At 63.3% G+C, this 11,822-nt stretch overlaps 1 protein-coding gene across 1 annotated transcript; it reads right to left on the bottom strand.

Annotated features, from left to right (window-relative positions):
* Nucleotides 1-2,404: 2,404 nt before the first annotated feature.
* On the bottom strand, nt 2,405-4,574 carry LOC141933186 (glutamine-rich protein 2-like). The gene is made up of 7 exons (XM_074847616.1): nt 4,533-4,574; nt 4,302-4,396; nt 4,073-4,164; nt 3,842-3,956; nt 3,070-3,673; nt 2,769-2,843; nt 2,405-2,459 (listed from the first exon to the last, which is right to left on the bottom strand). Exons 4-5 carry the CDS (start codon nt 3,938-3,940, stop codon nt 3,302-3,304), a joined length of 471 nt encoding a protein of 156 aa, XP_074703717.1. The 5' UTR covers nt 3,941-3,956; nt 4,073-4,164; nt 4,302-4,396; nt 4,533-4,574; the 3' UTR covers nt 2,405-2,459; nt 2,769-2,843; nt 3,070-3,301.
* Nucleotides 4,575-11,822: the final 7,248 nt, after the last annotated feature.

Genomic DNA, 11,822 nt, shown 5'->3' with positions numbered 1-11,822 from the left:
CGGGTGGGGCTGGGGGTGCGGGCAGCGCTGCAGCGGGTGGGTGACGGTGTGCCGGCCCCCGCATTGCCGCGGCACGTGGGGGTACCTGCACTCGCCCACCCGCTCCCTGTGGGACGGAGCACAGGGATGCTCAGCACCCAGCACCGTGGCACTCCGTGCTTCACCCTACTATGCCAGGGAGGGGGCTGCGGGTGCTCCCCGCTGGGGTATGTCCCTCCCGGGTGCCCTCCGACTGCTGAAGGAGACCCACGCCTGTCCAGCTGTGCTGGATCTGCTCTTTCCCCATGGCCTGGTGAGCTGGTCATGGCCATGGCAGGTCCCTGCACCCTACGCGAGGGACACCGGGAGGCAGGAGCTGGGCTGTCCCAGCTGCAGTGTTTAATTTCGGTGACTTGTTTCACAGAGGCAGCTGACTCCCCAGTGAAGCCTGAGGTCAGGCTGAGACCAGACACAGCTCATCACATGTGGCTTCAGCACCACTGAGACACAGACCTGGGCTAGACAGGGCAGCGCAGGGAGGGCTGTAAAACGCCACAGACCGGGGACAAGCACAGCTGACCCCTCTGCAGCACATCTCTGCTCCCCTGCCCTGCCCAGGCCGCCCCTGCATCCCTTCAGCCCACCCTGGGAAGGGCTCTCCCTCTCCAGGGCAGGGCCAACCTGCACCCCAGGGGCCGGGTCCCCGTGTCCCCTACTTGTGGGCTGTGCTGCCGTGTTTGCTCCAGCTCCACGACAGTATGGAGCGCCCGGCAAGGTGGGGGGGGAGCGGTGGCATGTACGGGATGGCCGCGATGTGCCTGGGGAGGGCAGGAGCGTGGGTGGGTGACAGGGGACACACGACCCACCCCAGCTCGGGGCAGTGCCCCAAAACCCACAGGCTTGTACCCCATTGGCATCCCACTGCCCCCAGGGAGGGGCTCAGGAGGGCTGCACCCCCCCAGGCAGACACCCTAACCCCCGTGCCGGGCACAGCGGGGCACTGCCAGCACCCATCTCCCCTCCGAATCACCCACGCACCCCCCGATGCACCGGTGCCGGACGGTACTCACGGGCCAGGCGCCAGCATGCTGAGGGGCCGGTCGCAGGACAGGCAGTGGAAATGGGCCAGCAGCTGCCTGGCGGGGGGGGGAAAGGGCTGGGTGAGTTCCTGGGGGGGATACAGCCCTGCCTGCACACAGGCAGGCAGCTGGCAGGCAGCAGCAAGGTGCTGGGCACTTCATTGTAATGAGTTATGGTATTTGCGGGGGGAACCGCAGGCTTTTGAGCCTGGCTTACCCCCCACCCCACCCCACCCAGGTCACAACCCACCGGCTGACTACAAAATCAAGGGCTACGATGGGGGAGAGCAGTTGGTTGTGGGCTCCCGCTTGGGAAAAAGCTCCACCTCGTATTAGGCACCGGAGAATCCACTGAGGGGAGCACCAAAAACCACCATTATGGGAACTACGCCCACAGGCACACACAGCACCCCAGTCCCATGGGAACTGGGGGTACCAGCAAGGACAGAACGGGGCTGTTCCTGTAGCTCTTGCTGGGGTACAAACGCCGGGCCTGGGGGGTGCAGGATTCCCACATTTTTCAGGATGATGAGTTTTGTCACAGCTGCCCCGAGGACAGGGACACGCTCGCCTCGGCCCTGCGGGCACCTCCGAAACCTGGCAGCTGCCTGTGGCTGCCCAGGGCAGGCAGGGATGGGAGGCGAAGGGCGCAGGCACCCGTAGCTGCCATCCCAACCAGCCCTCACACCGGTTTCATCACTTCGTCAGCGCTAATTACCCCCCTGCCCCTCGCCAGGAGGGCAGGTCACAACCCAGCTCTGCGGCGCCGTGTGTCACACCCCTGCCCAGGGGGACGAGTCGCCGTTCCCCACCCTTGCTCCAGAAAACCTTTGCACCCACATCCCAGTTTTGGTTCGGGAGGGCTCCATCCTGCAGGTCCCCCTCCTCGTGCCTCCTTTAACATGGGGAACCTGCTACCGGTGGGAGGAGAAGCCATCGCCACCCCCATCGCACTCACTTCTTCATCCCAGCTGCATCGTCAGCCTCCGTCAGCGGCTCCTTCTCCTTGAGCTGCTCCAGGATGCTCCTCCAGTGCTCCTCCAGCTGCTGCCGGAAAGGCCCCAGCTCCAGGCGGTCCAGCTACGGACAGACACACACCCTCAGCCAGCTGCCCCGGGCTGGGACATCATGTTCCCCATGAAAAGCCAGGAGGGGGGATCCTCAGAGGGATGCTGCCGTAGGCTGCCAAGCCCCGAAGGTGCCAGTTTTGCGCAGCGGGGACGTGCCACCCCTCACCTTGGAGTCCATCTCTTCACTGAGCTGCCGCTGGACCTGGTGCCAGCCCTGCTCCTGCCCCGCCACCCGGCTCAGCGTCTCCTGCATCCTCTCATTCAGCCGCTCCATGCTCGCGTCAAACTGGGTGCGACTCACTTTGCCGGCCAGGGCGGTTTTGTCTGCTTTCTAGCAGCGGGGAAAGGCAGGAGAGCAGTGAGGAAAGGATGGAGGGATGACGGGCAGGGCCAGCTCGTGGCAGGAGGACAGGGAGAAGTGGCTACGTGGCCCCACTCGCCCCATCACCCCCGTGGGGCTGGTCACACCAGCTGAAGGGACCCAGGGGAAGACAGAGGCACCTGGGGAAGGAGCCACAGCCAGTCTGGAAATCCTCCCTCCCCCAGGCCAGTTCTGACACTGAGCCCCCAAGGCACAAGGGGTGTTTGTCACCCTGCCCAGCACCCCCTTGGGTGGTGCCAGGACCCCCCAAGGCCATACCACATCAATTCCCAGCACCAGGTCTTCCTTGTTCGCCTTCTCCTTCTCCAGCCTCTCCAGGGACCGGAACAGAGCCTTCCAACACAGAAAAGCATCCCATGACACCGCGGCAGGGTTGGAGCTGCCTCCTGGCCAGCTGAGCAACCCCCGCTCCCCCCACCTCACCCAAACCTCCAGGAAAGGTACACTGAACCTCCACAGGGCTGCAAGGTTTGGGGGGGTGCAGACAAATCCCTTGTGGTCCCCAGCCTGGGGTCTGCCTGGAGGATGCTCTGACCCCGAGGGGGTTTCAGCCACCTACCTCGATATCTTTCTCCTTCTGGTGACGGTCATTCAGGAGGTTCCCGGTGACAGAGTTGAGCTTCTCGTAGTCCCCTTGCACCTGCGTGACGGTGGCCTGGATGCGCTTCAGCAGCTTCAGCAGCTCCTCGTCCTGCTTCAGGGAGGAAGATGACAAGGTGGTGCCGTGCAAGGGGGGGCTGGCTGCCCCCGTGGGGACAGACCCGGGTTACTTGCCCGGTGGCCATGGGCTCTCAGTGCCAACAGGACATTTGCATCAAGGCTTTAAATTCCTTCCGTGCTGCTCGCTTGTACGAACCAACCTGGGAGGCGGTGAGGGGCTCCTCCACGTTACCGCGAAGCACAACCAGCTGGGGGGATGCTGGCAACCTCCCAAGCCCCCCATGCCAGCATCTCCTTACCTGGCTCCTCCCTGGCAGCCGCCTTACCACCTTGACCACTGCCTGCTGCGACATGAAATTGTCCACCACCTCCTGGAGCTTCTCGTAGCGCTGCAGGAGCTGCCCCACCTGCTTGCGGATGTCCCCGCTGCAGGTGGGGCACGCTGCCTGCGCCTCTGCCTGCTCCTGCCCTGTGCTCGCCACCATCGCCCTCGGCTCGCCCAGCTGCAGGAAGGGGAGAAGGAGTCGGCTCTGAGATGAGGTGGATGCAGTCAACAAATCCGGGTGCTGTGGAGGCTCGATGGCCCCAGCCAGCCAGGGGATGTGGCTGGAAACCCCTCCAGGACCACCCCACCGAGCTGTGGCGGTGGGAGCGCTGCCCCTGGACCTCACCTGCTCCTGCAGCTCGTCAGCCGTCTTGGCCACCAACCGCTCCAGCGTGGCCTTGGTCATCTCCTGCTGCTCTTCCAGCTCCTTCAGCTTACCCCTCATCTCCTGCAGCGTGGACCTGCTCAGTGAGACAGGGGCACAGGCAGGCTTAGCCTCCACAGGGCCGCTCAGGGGGTGTCCCTTGTCCCCCCGGGCTCCTCCTGCAGGGTAGGAAACCCTGTCCCGTCCTTTTACCCCAGCTGCAGGGTGATCTGCTCGCTGACATCCCCTTTCCAGTTGGCTCCAGCTACCTCCAGCTTTCCGACGGCATCTTCCAGCTGCCTGATCTGGGAAAGGCAGTGGTGGATGAGTCAGGGCACAGCCCCCTCTGTTGTCCCAGCCCAGGGGCCCTTCAGCTGCCTCCTCCCTGCCCAACTCCCCCCTGGCATCCCCGCAGCCCCCCCAGGGACTGCTGCCAGCTCACCTTCCCATTCTCGCCCTGCAGGTCACTGGTCAGGCCCTGCAGCGAGGACACCCGGCCCTGGAGGTCGGCCAGGACGCTGGTGATGCTCTCCTTGTCTAGATGTGGTCCGAGGGGACATGCTGTCAGTGAGGGGGTCTCGCCTTTGAGGCCAGGCTCTGAGCACAATGAGCCCCCAGCCCAGGGTGTCCCCATGCCAAACACCCCCCTGCCAGCCCCCCCAGGGGCTCCTACCTCCCTCCGAGAAGAGCAGGCGCAGCTTCTCAAGCTCGGCGTGGTCTGCCTTGCTGGCTTCCAGCTGGGCCACCTGCTCCTTCAGGCTGGCACAGGGGTGGCTGAGCTGCCCGATCTGGCAGAGAGCCTCCACCGTTTCGGTGCTGGCGATCCCTGGCTGCACCCCTGGGGTGGTGGTTTGGGTGCTGGGGGTACTTGGCTGCACCCCTGGGGTAGCGCTCTGGGTGTCAGAGGCCCCTGGCTGTGCCCCTGGGGTGGAGGTCTGGGTGTCGGGGGCCCCTGACTCTGTCCCCAGCGTAGTGGTCTTGATGCCAGGGGATCCTGGCTGTGTCTCCAGGGTGGTGGCACGGGCATCACAATTCTTTGCCTCATCTGAGGAAGCACCTGCCCCCTTCTCAGGGGCCACTGGTGCTCTCTGCGTCCCCGGGGAGCCAGGCTGCCCCTGTGGAGTCCCCTTGCTGGTCCCTTTGCTGGTCCTGGGTGCAGGCTGTGTCCCTGGTCCCTTCAGTCCCAGCGCTGAGCTTGCCCCATGCGGGGCGTCCATGTCTGCAGTGGGGGCTCGGCGGGGGCAGCCTGGCCCTCACTGCCATCCTGCGAAGAGGAGGCAAAGGGGAGCAGGTTTATGGGCGGAAGTGCAGCGGCAAGGGCCACCCGCCCTGTCCTCAAACCCCCCAGCTCACGGAGCCAAACTCAAGTACCCCAAAGGCAGAGACTGCCCAACCCACAGGGACCCCCGGGCGCCCCAGCCGCACGGCCCCTCCCCAGTCCCTTTAGTCCTTTGGCCACCTCTGTGCCTGCAGAGTCATTTCAGCAGCCGATCCTGGAGATCAGCAAACCCCCTGCTGATGCCACCTGACACAACAGCAAGGCATTCTTCTCTCCAGCAATGGGATTCTGTACTCCAGAGCTGCTGGACCAGACCCGCTTCCCAGCCTAATGGGCTGCGCCTTCATTTCAGGAGCAGCAGCCCCAGGTAGGATTTGGAAACCATCTCATGGTGCAGAATGCTGGGGTTTGCCCCAAAATGTCCCTCCGCTGTCCCCGGCTCCCACCTACCAGCCCCAGAGAGACCAGGAGGGCAGGGAGCCGTGGTCCTGCCCAACGTTGAGCAAGGACAGGGGCTGTGCGGTCACCCCAAGGGTTTCGGGCGCTCCCTTGCCCCACAGAGGGCTGTTGGGGGCTGTCGGTGGCACAGACGATGAAGACGATGAGGAGGTCTCTGTTGGGGCAGCGAGGAGCTGCCCTGGCTCTGCTGGTGCCACGTCCTGCCTCCCGGCGGGATGCACAGGGAAGAGAAGTGCTGAGCAAACCTCCGCCGAGGCCCCGGGGGCTGCGGTCCTGCTGAGTCCCTCTCCCATAGCTGGGATGCCCAGCACTCACCACGGACAGACCTCGGCTTTCTCCTCCTCCTACTCCTCCTCCTTCTCCTCCTCCTGCTTTGCTGCCCACCAGGCAATCCTCCAGCACCTCCCAGCGCACCATGTTGCTCACCTCCTCCGGGGCTGGGTAGAGGCTCAGCCTTTCCTTCAGATTTTTCTGGGGAGAAAAGGGATTAGGGGGTCAACCCTGGCCACGTAGCCGGGTGAGATGGCACCACAGGAGCACTGACCCCCTCCAGCATCGCTGCCCAGCCCTGCTGGGACCGTGCCCTGACACCGAGGGACTGGGTGCACCGGTGCCCCGGGCACGCAGCCGCCTCCGTCCCGGAGCAGGATCCGGGCGTGCGCGCGGCCGTACCATGTCACTGTCCGACGCCGTCTGGTCACGGAGGGCCGGCAGCTGGCCGGCAGCGTCCTGGAGATTCCCCTGGAGCGGGACAAGGAGAGGGATGGCAGCCCAGACACAGGAGCAGGATTGAAAAGGAGCATCCGAAAATTAACTTGGGCACAGGACAGAGGGATGCCAGGCAGGGTTGTGGCTGTGTTGCACGGGTAGATCTTTATCTCCTCTCCTTCTTAGCACCCATGTTTCTTTCTTTACAGCTGTTTAGTTAAAAAATGTCTTAGCGTCACCTTGGTTGGTGCATGCAGTTACCTCTTCAGCCTTGGGACACCCTTCCTGCTCTTCCCTCCTGGCACCCTTCACGCCGGGTGACACCCAGGGCCGTGGGGCAGGGGTGGCAGGGTGACACAGAGGCAGGGAGGGGGGTGAGGGCCCAGCTGCCTCCTGGGGACACCGCAGCAAGCTCACCATGCCAAGCGTCTCCCGGATCATCCGAATGTCTCCTCCATGCGGGACTGCGCCGCCTTCATCCCGCCAATCTCCTCGAGGAGATCCTGGGAGAGCGCCACGGCCTGAGGAGAGGGGAGTGGCGGGGGTGAGACCGGGGGCACTGCGGGCAGCACTTACCATTCATCACACCTTCAGCAGCCAAGAAGGGGCAGCAGCTCCCCAGAGACTCCCCCCAACCCTGCCCCGGGGGGGGCCCACTGCACAGCCCAAGTAAGCGGGGACAGATCCAGCCCTGCCCCCCCACACCGGGCTCTGTGCAAGACTACTGAAGCCGATCCAGAGGGCAAAGAGCTGCTGCCACCCTCTCAACCACAGCCTGGCCCGCGAGGGCAGCGGCAACCGCGGCTAACGAAGCGGGGAGCGATCAAGCAGGGGCCTGCCCCGAGGAGGGTGAGCTCAGCCACCCGGGGAAACCCTCCCTGCTGCCTTCTCCCTACATGTCCCAGCCCCAGCAGGATCCGGCCCTGCAGCACCCAAGGTGACCGTTTCCTTGAACCTGAGCTTTTTTCCTCCCACTGGGGATGCTCGCAGCCCCAAACGGCCCAGCGTTGTGCAGGATGAGGCCCCTCTCCGGTCCGCACCAGTGCTGGGTCTAGCCCTCGGGCAAGCCAAGGGGATTTGGGCTGGAGATGAGGCCCATGAGGTGCTGATGGAGCCTCTCAGCTGCCTGAGGAGCGGGTGCCGTACCTGGCTGTGGCTCAGGAGTGGGGAAGGGAGGGATGGAGAGTGGTGGGGCTGGATCTCCACAGGTGCTGAGCCTCTGGCTGCTGGAGCCGAGGGCACCGGGTGCTGTACTGGACCCACGACTTGCTGATGGCAACTTGGGGAGAACCCAGAGCAACTGGAGCAGCATTTCAGCCCCAGCTCTTTCTCGCCAAAACTCCATCCCTTTCCCACAGTGAAGCCCCACATACCACCTCGAGCTCAGGCTTAAACCAGACCTAAGGGCACCACAATGGTGGTGCAGACCCCAGAGGAGGGGGTGTCTCACGGGGGGGGCACCCAGGGAACGGGGAAGAGCCTCTACCTTGGAGATGCTGCTCTCATTCTCTTCAATCTTTATCTTCATCTGCTCCACGTCAGCAGCCACGGAGGCGTCCTGGGGAGTGCTCACGGTCCCCTGCAGCGGGTCCTTCGCAGGGGTGAGCGACTCTGTGCCTGGCCTCCGCCCTGTCCCCCTTCTTCTCTGGGGGGTGCCTCGGGGGGCTGGTCCCGCCCCAGGAGGGGGGTCGGGCTGTGCCCTCGCCCCAGGGCAGGCAGGTCCTGCAGGCCCAGGTGCCTGAGCATGGCCTGCAGCAGGCTGTGCAGCGCCGGGAAGTTGACAGCCCCAACCTGGGGCGTCCCGATGGCGACGTCCAGCAGCTGGGACAGGCTGAGTGCGGCCATGGCTGCTGCCCTGCCCGAAAACACAGAGCCTGAGCGGGGGGGACACGAACAGCACCCCTTTTGCCTGGAGGGGACCTGGGCGTCTGGGAGGGATGGGCAGCCGCCCTCCTCCTCCTCACCACAGAAAGTGGTCGAAGCGGCGGGGGGGCGGGTGACACGGTGACCCCCCGAGGGCAGGGCTGTCTGGGGGAGAGGGAGGGGTGTCTCCTTCCCCGGCCACCCCCAGCCTCATACCCAGCTCTGCCTGCCCCTGCCCTTGCCCCTCGCCTCACTTTCTCACCAGCCCCCCGGGCGCCCCGGGCCCCCCAGTCCCCCCAGTCCCCCCAGTCCCCCCAGTCCCCCTCTCCCGAGCCCGCACCCCCAACCTTACTCGTCCGTCCCCGCCGCCGCTCTGCTCTCCCCTAGGCCCGCCCCTCGCCCTGAGCCCGCCCCTTCCCTTTCCTCATTGGCCACCACCCGCCGCTGCTCGCTGCCCATTGGCCGAGCCCGCTGCCCACGTGCCCGTGTTTACAGGGCGGGATAACGCAGCGCCTCCCGTTGCCAGGCGACGCGGCGGCCCCGGCGGCGGGCAGGGCCCGGGCTCCCCGCTGCCTTTTCCACTGTGACGACACAAAATACAACTGGTGACGTCGAATATTTTGACGCAGCTCCCTGCAGCCCGTGGCTGCGCCGTGCACAGAGACCATCCTGCCCGTCCGGCACCCTGCTCCCCCCTGAAACTCTCCCAGACAAGCCCAGTCCCGGCAAGGAAGCACCTCCATTGAGTTATTGGCTGAGGTGTCAAAAGCATGACAGATTTTACCCTCTCCCTCAGACGTGGCAATGGTGGAAGGCTGCTGCTGACTGCATCAACACACAGATTTCTCGCACCTTGCACCGAAGCAAAGGAGCCGTGAGAGCGGGGGAAAAAGAAACGCAGCTAAACACAGGCATCCAGACAGCCCCAGGAAGTATTCAAACACTGGGAAAAATCTTCGAGCCCGAGTGATCCATCAAAGTGCTGCTTGTAGTATCTGCAGCTTGGGGGGGGGGCGGGGGGGAATAAAGAAAAAAGAGAAAAAAAAAACAGAGCAACCACAATTTTTATAAAACAAGACTATCAAAGAACACCGAGGAGTGGGGGGGAAGCAAGTTCATCAGCCAAACAGTCTGTCCTGCACTTTTACGTCGCTGCGAGTACCACATGGTGAAGGCGAGATGATCACTGGCAGGAAGAAACAGCATTCCCAGGTGCAGAAGCCTGCTGCTTTAATTAAGCTGTTATAAATTGGGGAAAATCACTTTCAGAAGCCAAATCAAGTGACTTATAAAGTTTATTAATTCAGCAAGCGCTTGAGCAAGTAAAGCAGCGCTGGGCGGCCGGGGAGTCGCTGCTCCGCCAACGGCGCGCGCCCCTCCTCTTTGGCAGTCTCTTGTTAGAAGCTTCAGGTTCTGGGCTGACGGGGCCTTTTCGGTTTCAGCTGCGGCTGCGCCTTTTGTTGCTAGGGGGGTCGTCGTCTTCCTCTGCGTTATCTTCTGCTGACCCTCTCGGGTTTGGCCCTTACATGGCATAGCTCATCTCTGTGCCTACTTCACAGGATATCGCTAATTGCGGACTTGGCTTAAATCCCATCAGACAGACGTGCCCACACTCAGGCCTTCACCCTTTGTGAACTACCTGACCACCAAATGCCATTTGCCTCTGATCGCAGTCGTAAATCCCATCAGACAGACATGCCCACACCCAGGCTCCCACCCTTTATCTGATTGACAAATACCACATGTCTCTTGTCACCTCACCCTTTATCTGATCAACAAATACTCTATGTCTCTGATCACAGCCCCTGCCTTTTCTCTTTGCTGGGAGCACATCCCTGCAAGGGCACCGAGAACGGGCGTGAGCCCCCCCCCAAGCCGCAGCATTACCAGTGGGGACAGGCCCCCCCCAGGAGGCTGCGCCGAGTCCCACGTGCTGCCTGCGCTCTGCCTGCGGAAGCCGCCGCTGCCATCCCCGAAGGGGGGAGCAGAGGGAAGGGGAGACCCCGGAGCCATGGGGGGGCCATGTGAGCACAGCGAGGACCCCCATTGTCCTGGGGTGCAGCCCAAACCCCATCCTGCACCCTCACAAAATACTGCGGTTTGCAACCCACCCCCCGGCAGCTTGTGTCCCCCTCCCCAGCGCCATCACCCACCCATGTGATGAGCCCCCCAGGCCTCAGCCCTGCGATACTCAGGGCTGCCAGGCTTTTAGGCAAACCCTGCTCTGAGGTGGGGGGGGGTGATGCCTTTTCAGTGTCCCCCACTGCAGGAGGGCCATGGGTGGGGGCTCGCTGGCCACCAACTCCTTTCCCCCCAGGCCCAGGACACTGCTCAGCCCCAGGCCCTGACCTCACAAGCCACTTGCTGTGCCACCCCCCCTTCTAACGACTCCAAACAACGCACCAGCCCCTGGCTTTGTGCTTAAATATCCAAACTCAATTAAAATTGAAGAAGAACACGGCTCCCCCCTTGCCACACTGCTCACACACCAAGCAACTGGGGTAAAAAAAAGCCCAAAATGGGAACGCAGCAGCTCCAGAGATGGCAGCAAGGGCTGGGGGGGCTCAAAGCACAACAGCAAATCATCCCCCAGGGAACAGGGAGACCCCCAGAAGGAAAAAGGAAAAAAAGGGAAAAAATGCCCCAGCTGGGGCTACTCACCTGCTCCAGCAGCACAGGCAGCACCCAAAAAGGGACATGGGGCTGGGTGCTCATGGGGGGGGGGGGGGGGGGGTTGGTGTTTATAGGGTGCAGCTGGGTCCCAGCAGCAGCAAATGGGACAGTGGGTGGGAGAGGGGGTGAGCTGGGGACACACACACACGCACACGCACCAAAGGGCTCAGCCCCAGGTGGGCCAAATCCTGCAAATGCAATTAGTCCCAGGGGGTGGGGGGGTGTTTTTAAGCCCATCAATGCCTGACCCCCCCTCCCGGGGTACAAGATGGTCCTCTGCTGGCTCTATTCTAGTGGTGACCAGTTTGCTCTGAGTGCTCCCAGTTATCCCACTGGAGGTGGCACTGAGGGAATCCCAGATCCTGCTGGATCCACCTGGGCACCCCCAACGCGGGTATTTAGCACCTATTTTTCCCCTGAAAAACCAAACCCACCAGGGGAAACATCCCCGGCAGGGGGGGCTCCCTGGGGGCTAAGGTGCCTGGAGACTGCAGCGGGGTGGGCAGGGTTGGGGTCTGCCATTGTGGGGGGGAGGTTTGGGTGCTCCCCCCCCCTCGCCCGAATCTGGGGAGAAGATCTACCAGGGGAGCAGTTTTTCCACAGGGCAGCCCCCAAGCACACACCATGGCAGGTCTGTGCCTTCCTCTTTCCATCAATGGCAGCGTTGGAAGAGGGACAAGGGGGTGACAATCCATGAGCAGATAAGGAAACCTGCTCAGTGATGCTCATCCCGCGGGATAAGCGATAGCCAACCAGCGGGCTTGGGGGGGGGATTCCCTTTCGGCGTTAAAGCCATGTCCTGCTGCCACCCTTCCCACCGCGGTCCCCATCTCCCACCGCGGTCCCCATCTCCCACCACCTTCAGCAGCAACGGAGCGTCATCATCCTCCTGCTTTAGTGTGGGCTCCCCCAGACCCTTTTGGGGGCCACAAGCTCCCTGTCAGGGGCCAAAAAGGGGTTCATGGAGGCCAGGGGGTGTCA

The sequence above is a fragment of the Strix aluco genome, chromosome 21 (assembly GCF_031877795.1).
Source record: "Strix aluco isolate bStrAlu1 chromosome 21, bStrAlu1.hap1, whole genome shotgun sequence".
Lineage (NCBI taxonomy): Eukaryota > Metazoa > Chordata > Aves > Strigiformes > Strigidae > Strix > Strix aluco.
The sequence above is the reverse complement of the archived record's forward strand: the minus strand, read 5'-3'. Positions and strand labels throughout refer to the sequence as shown.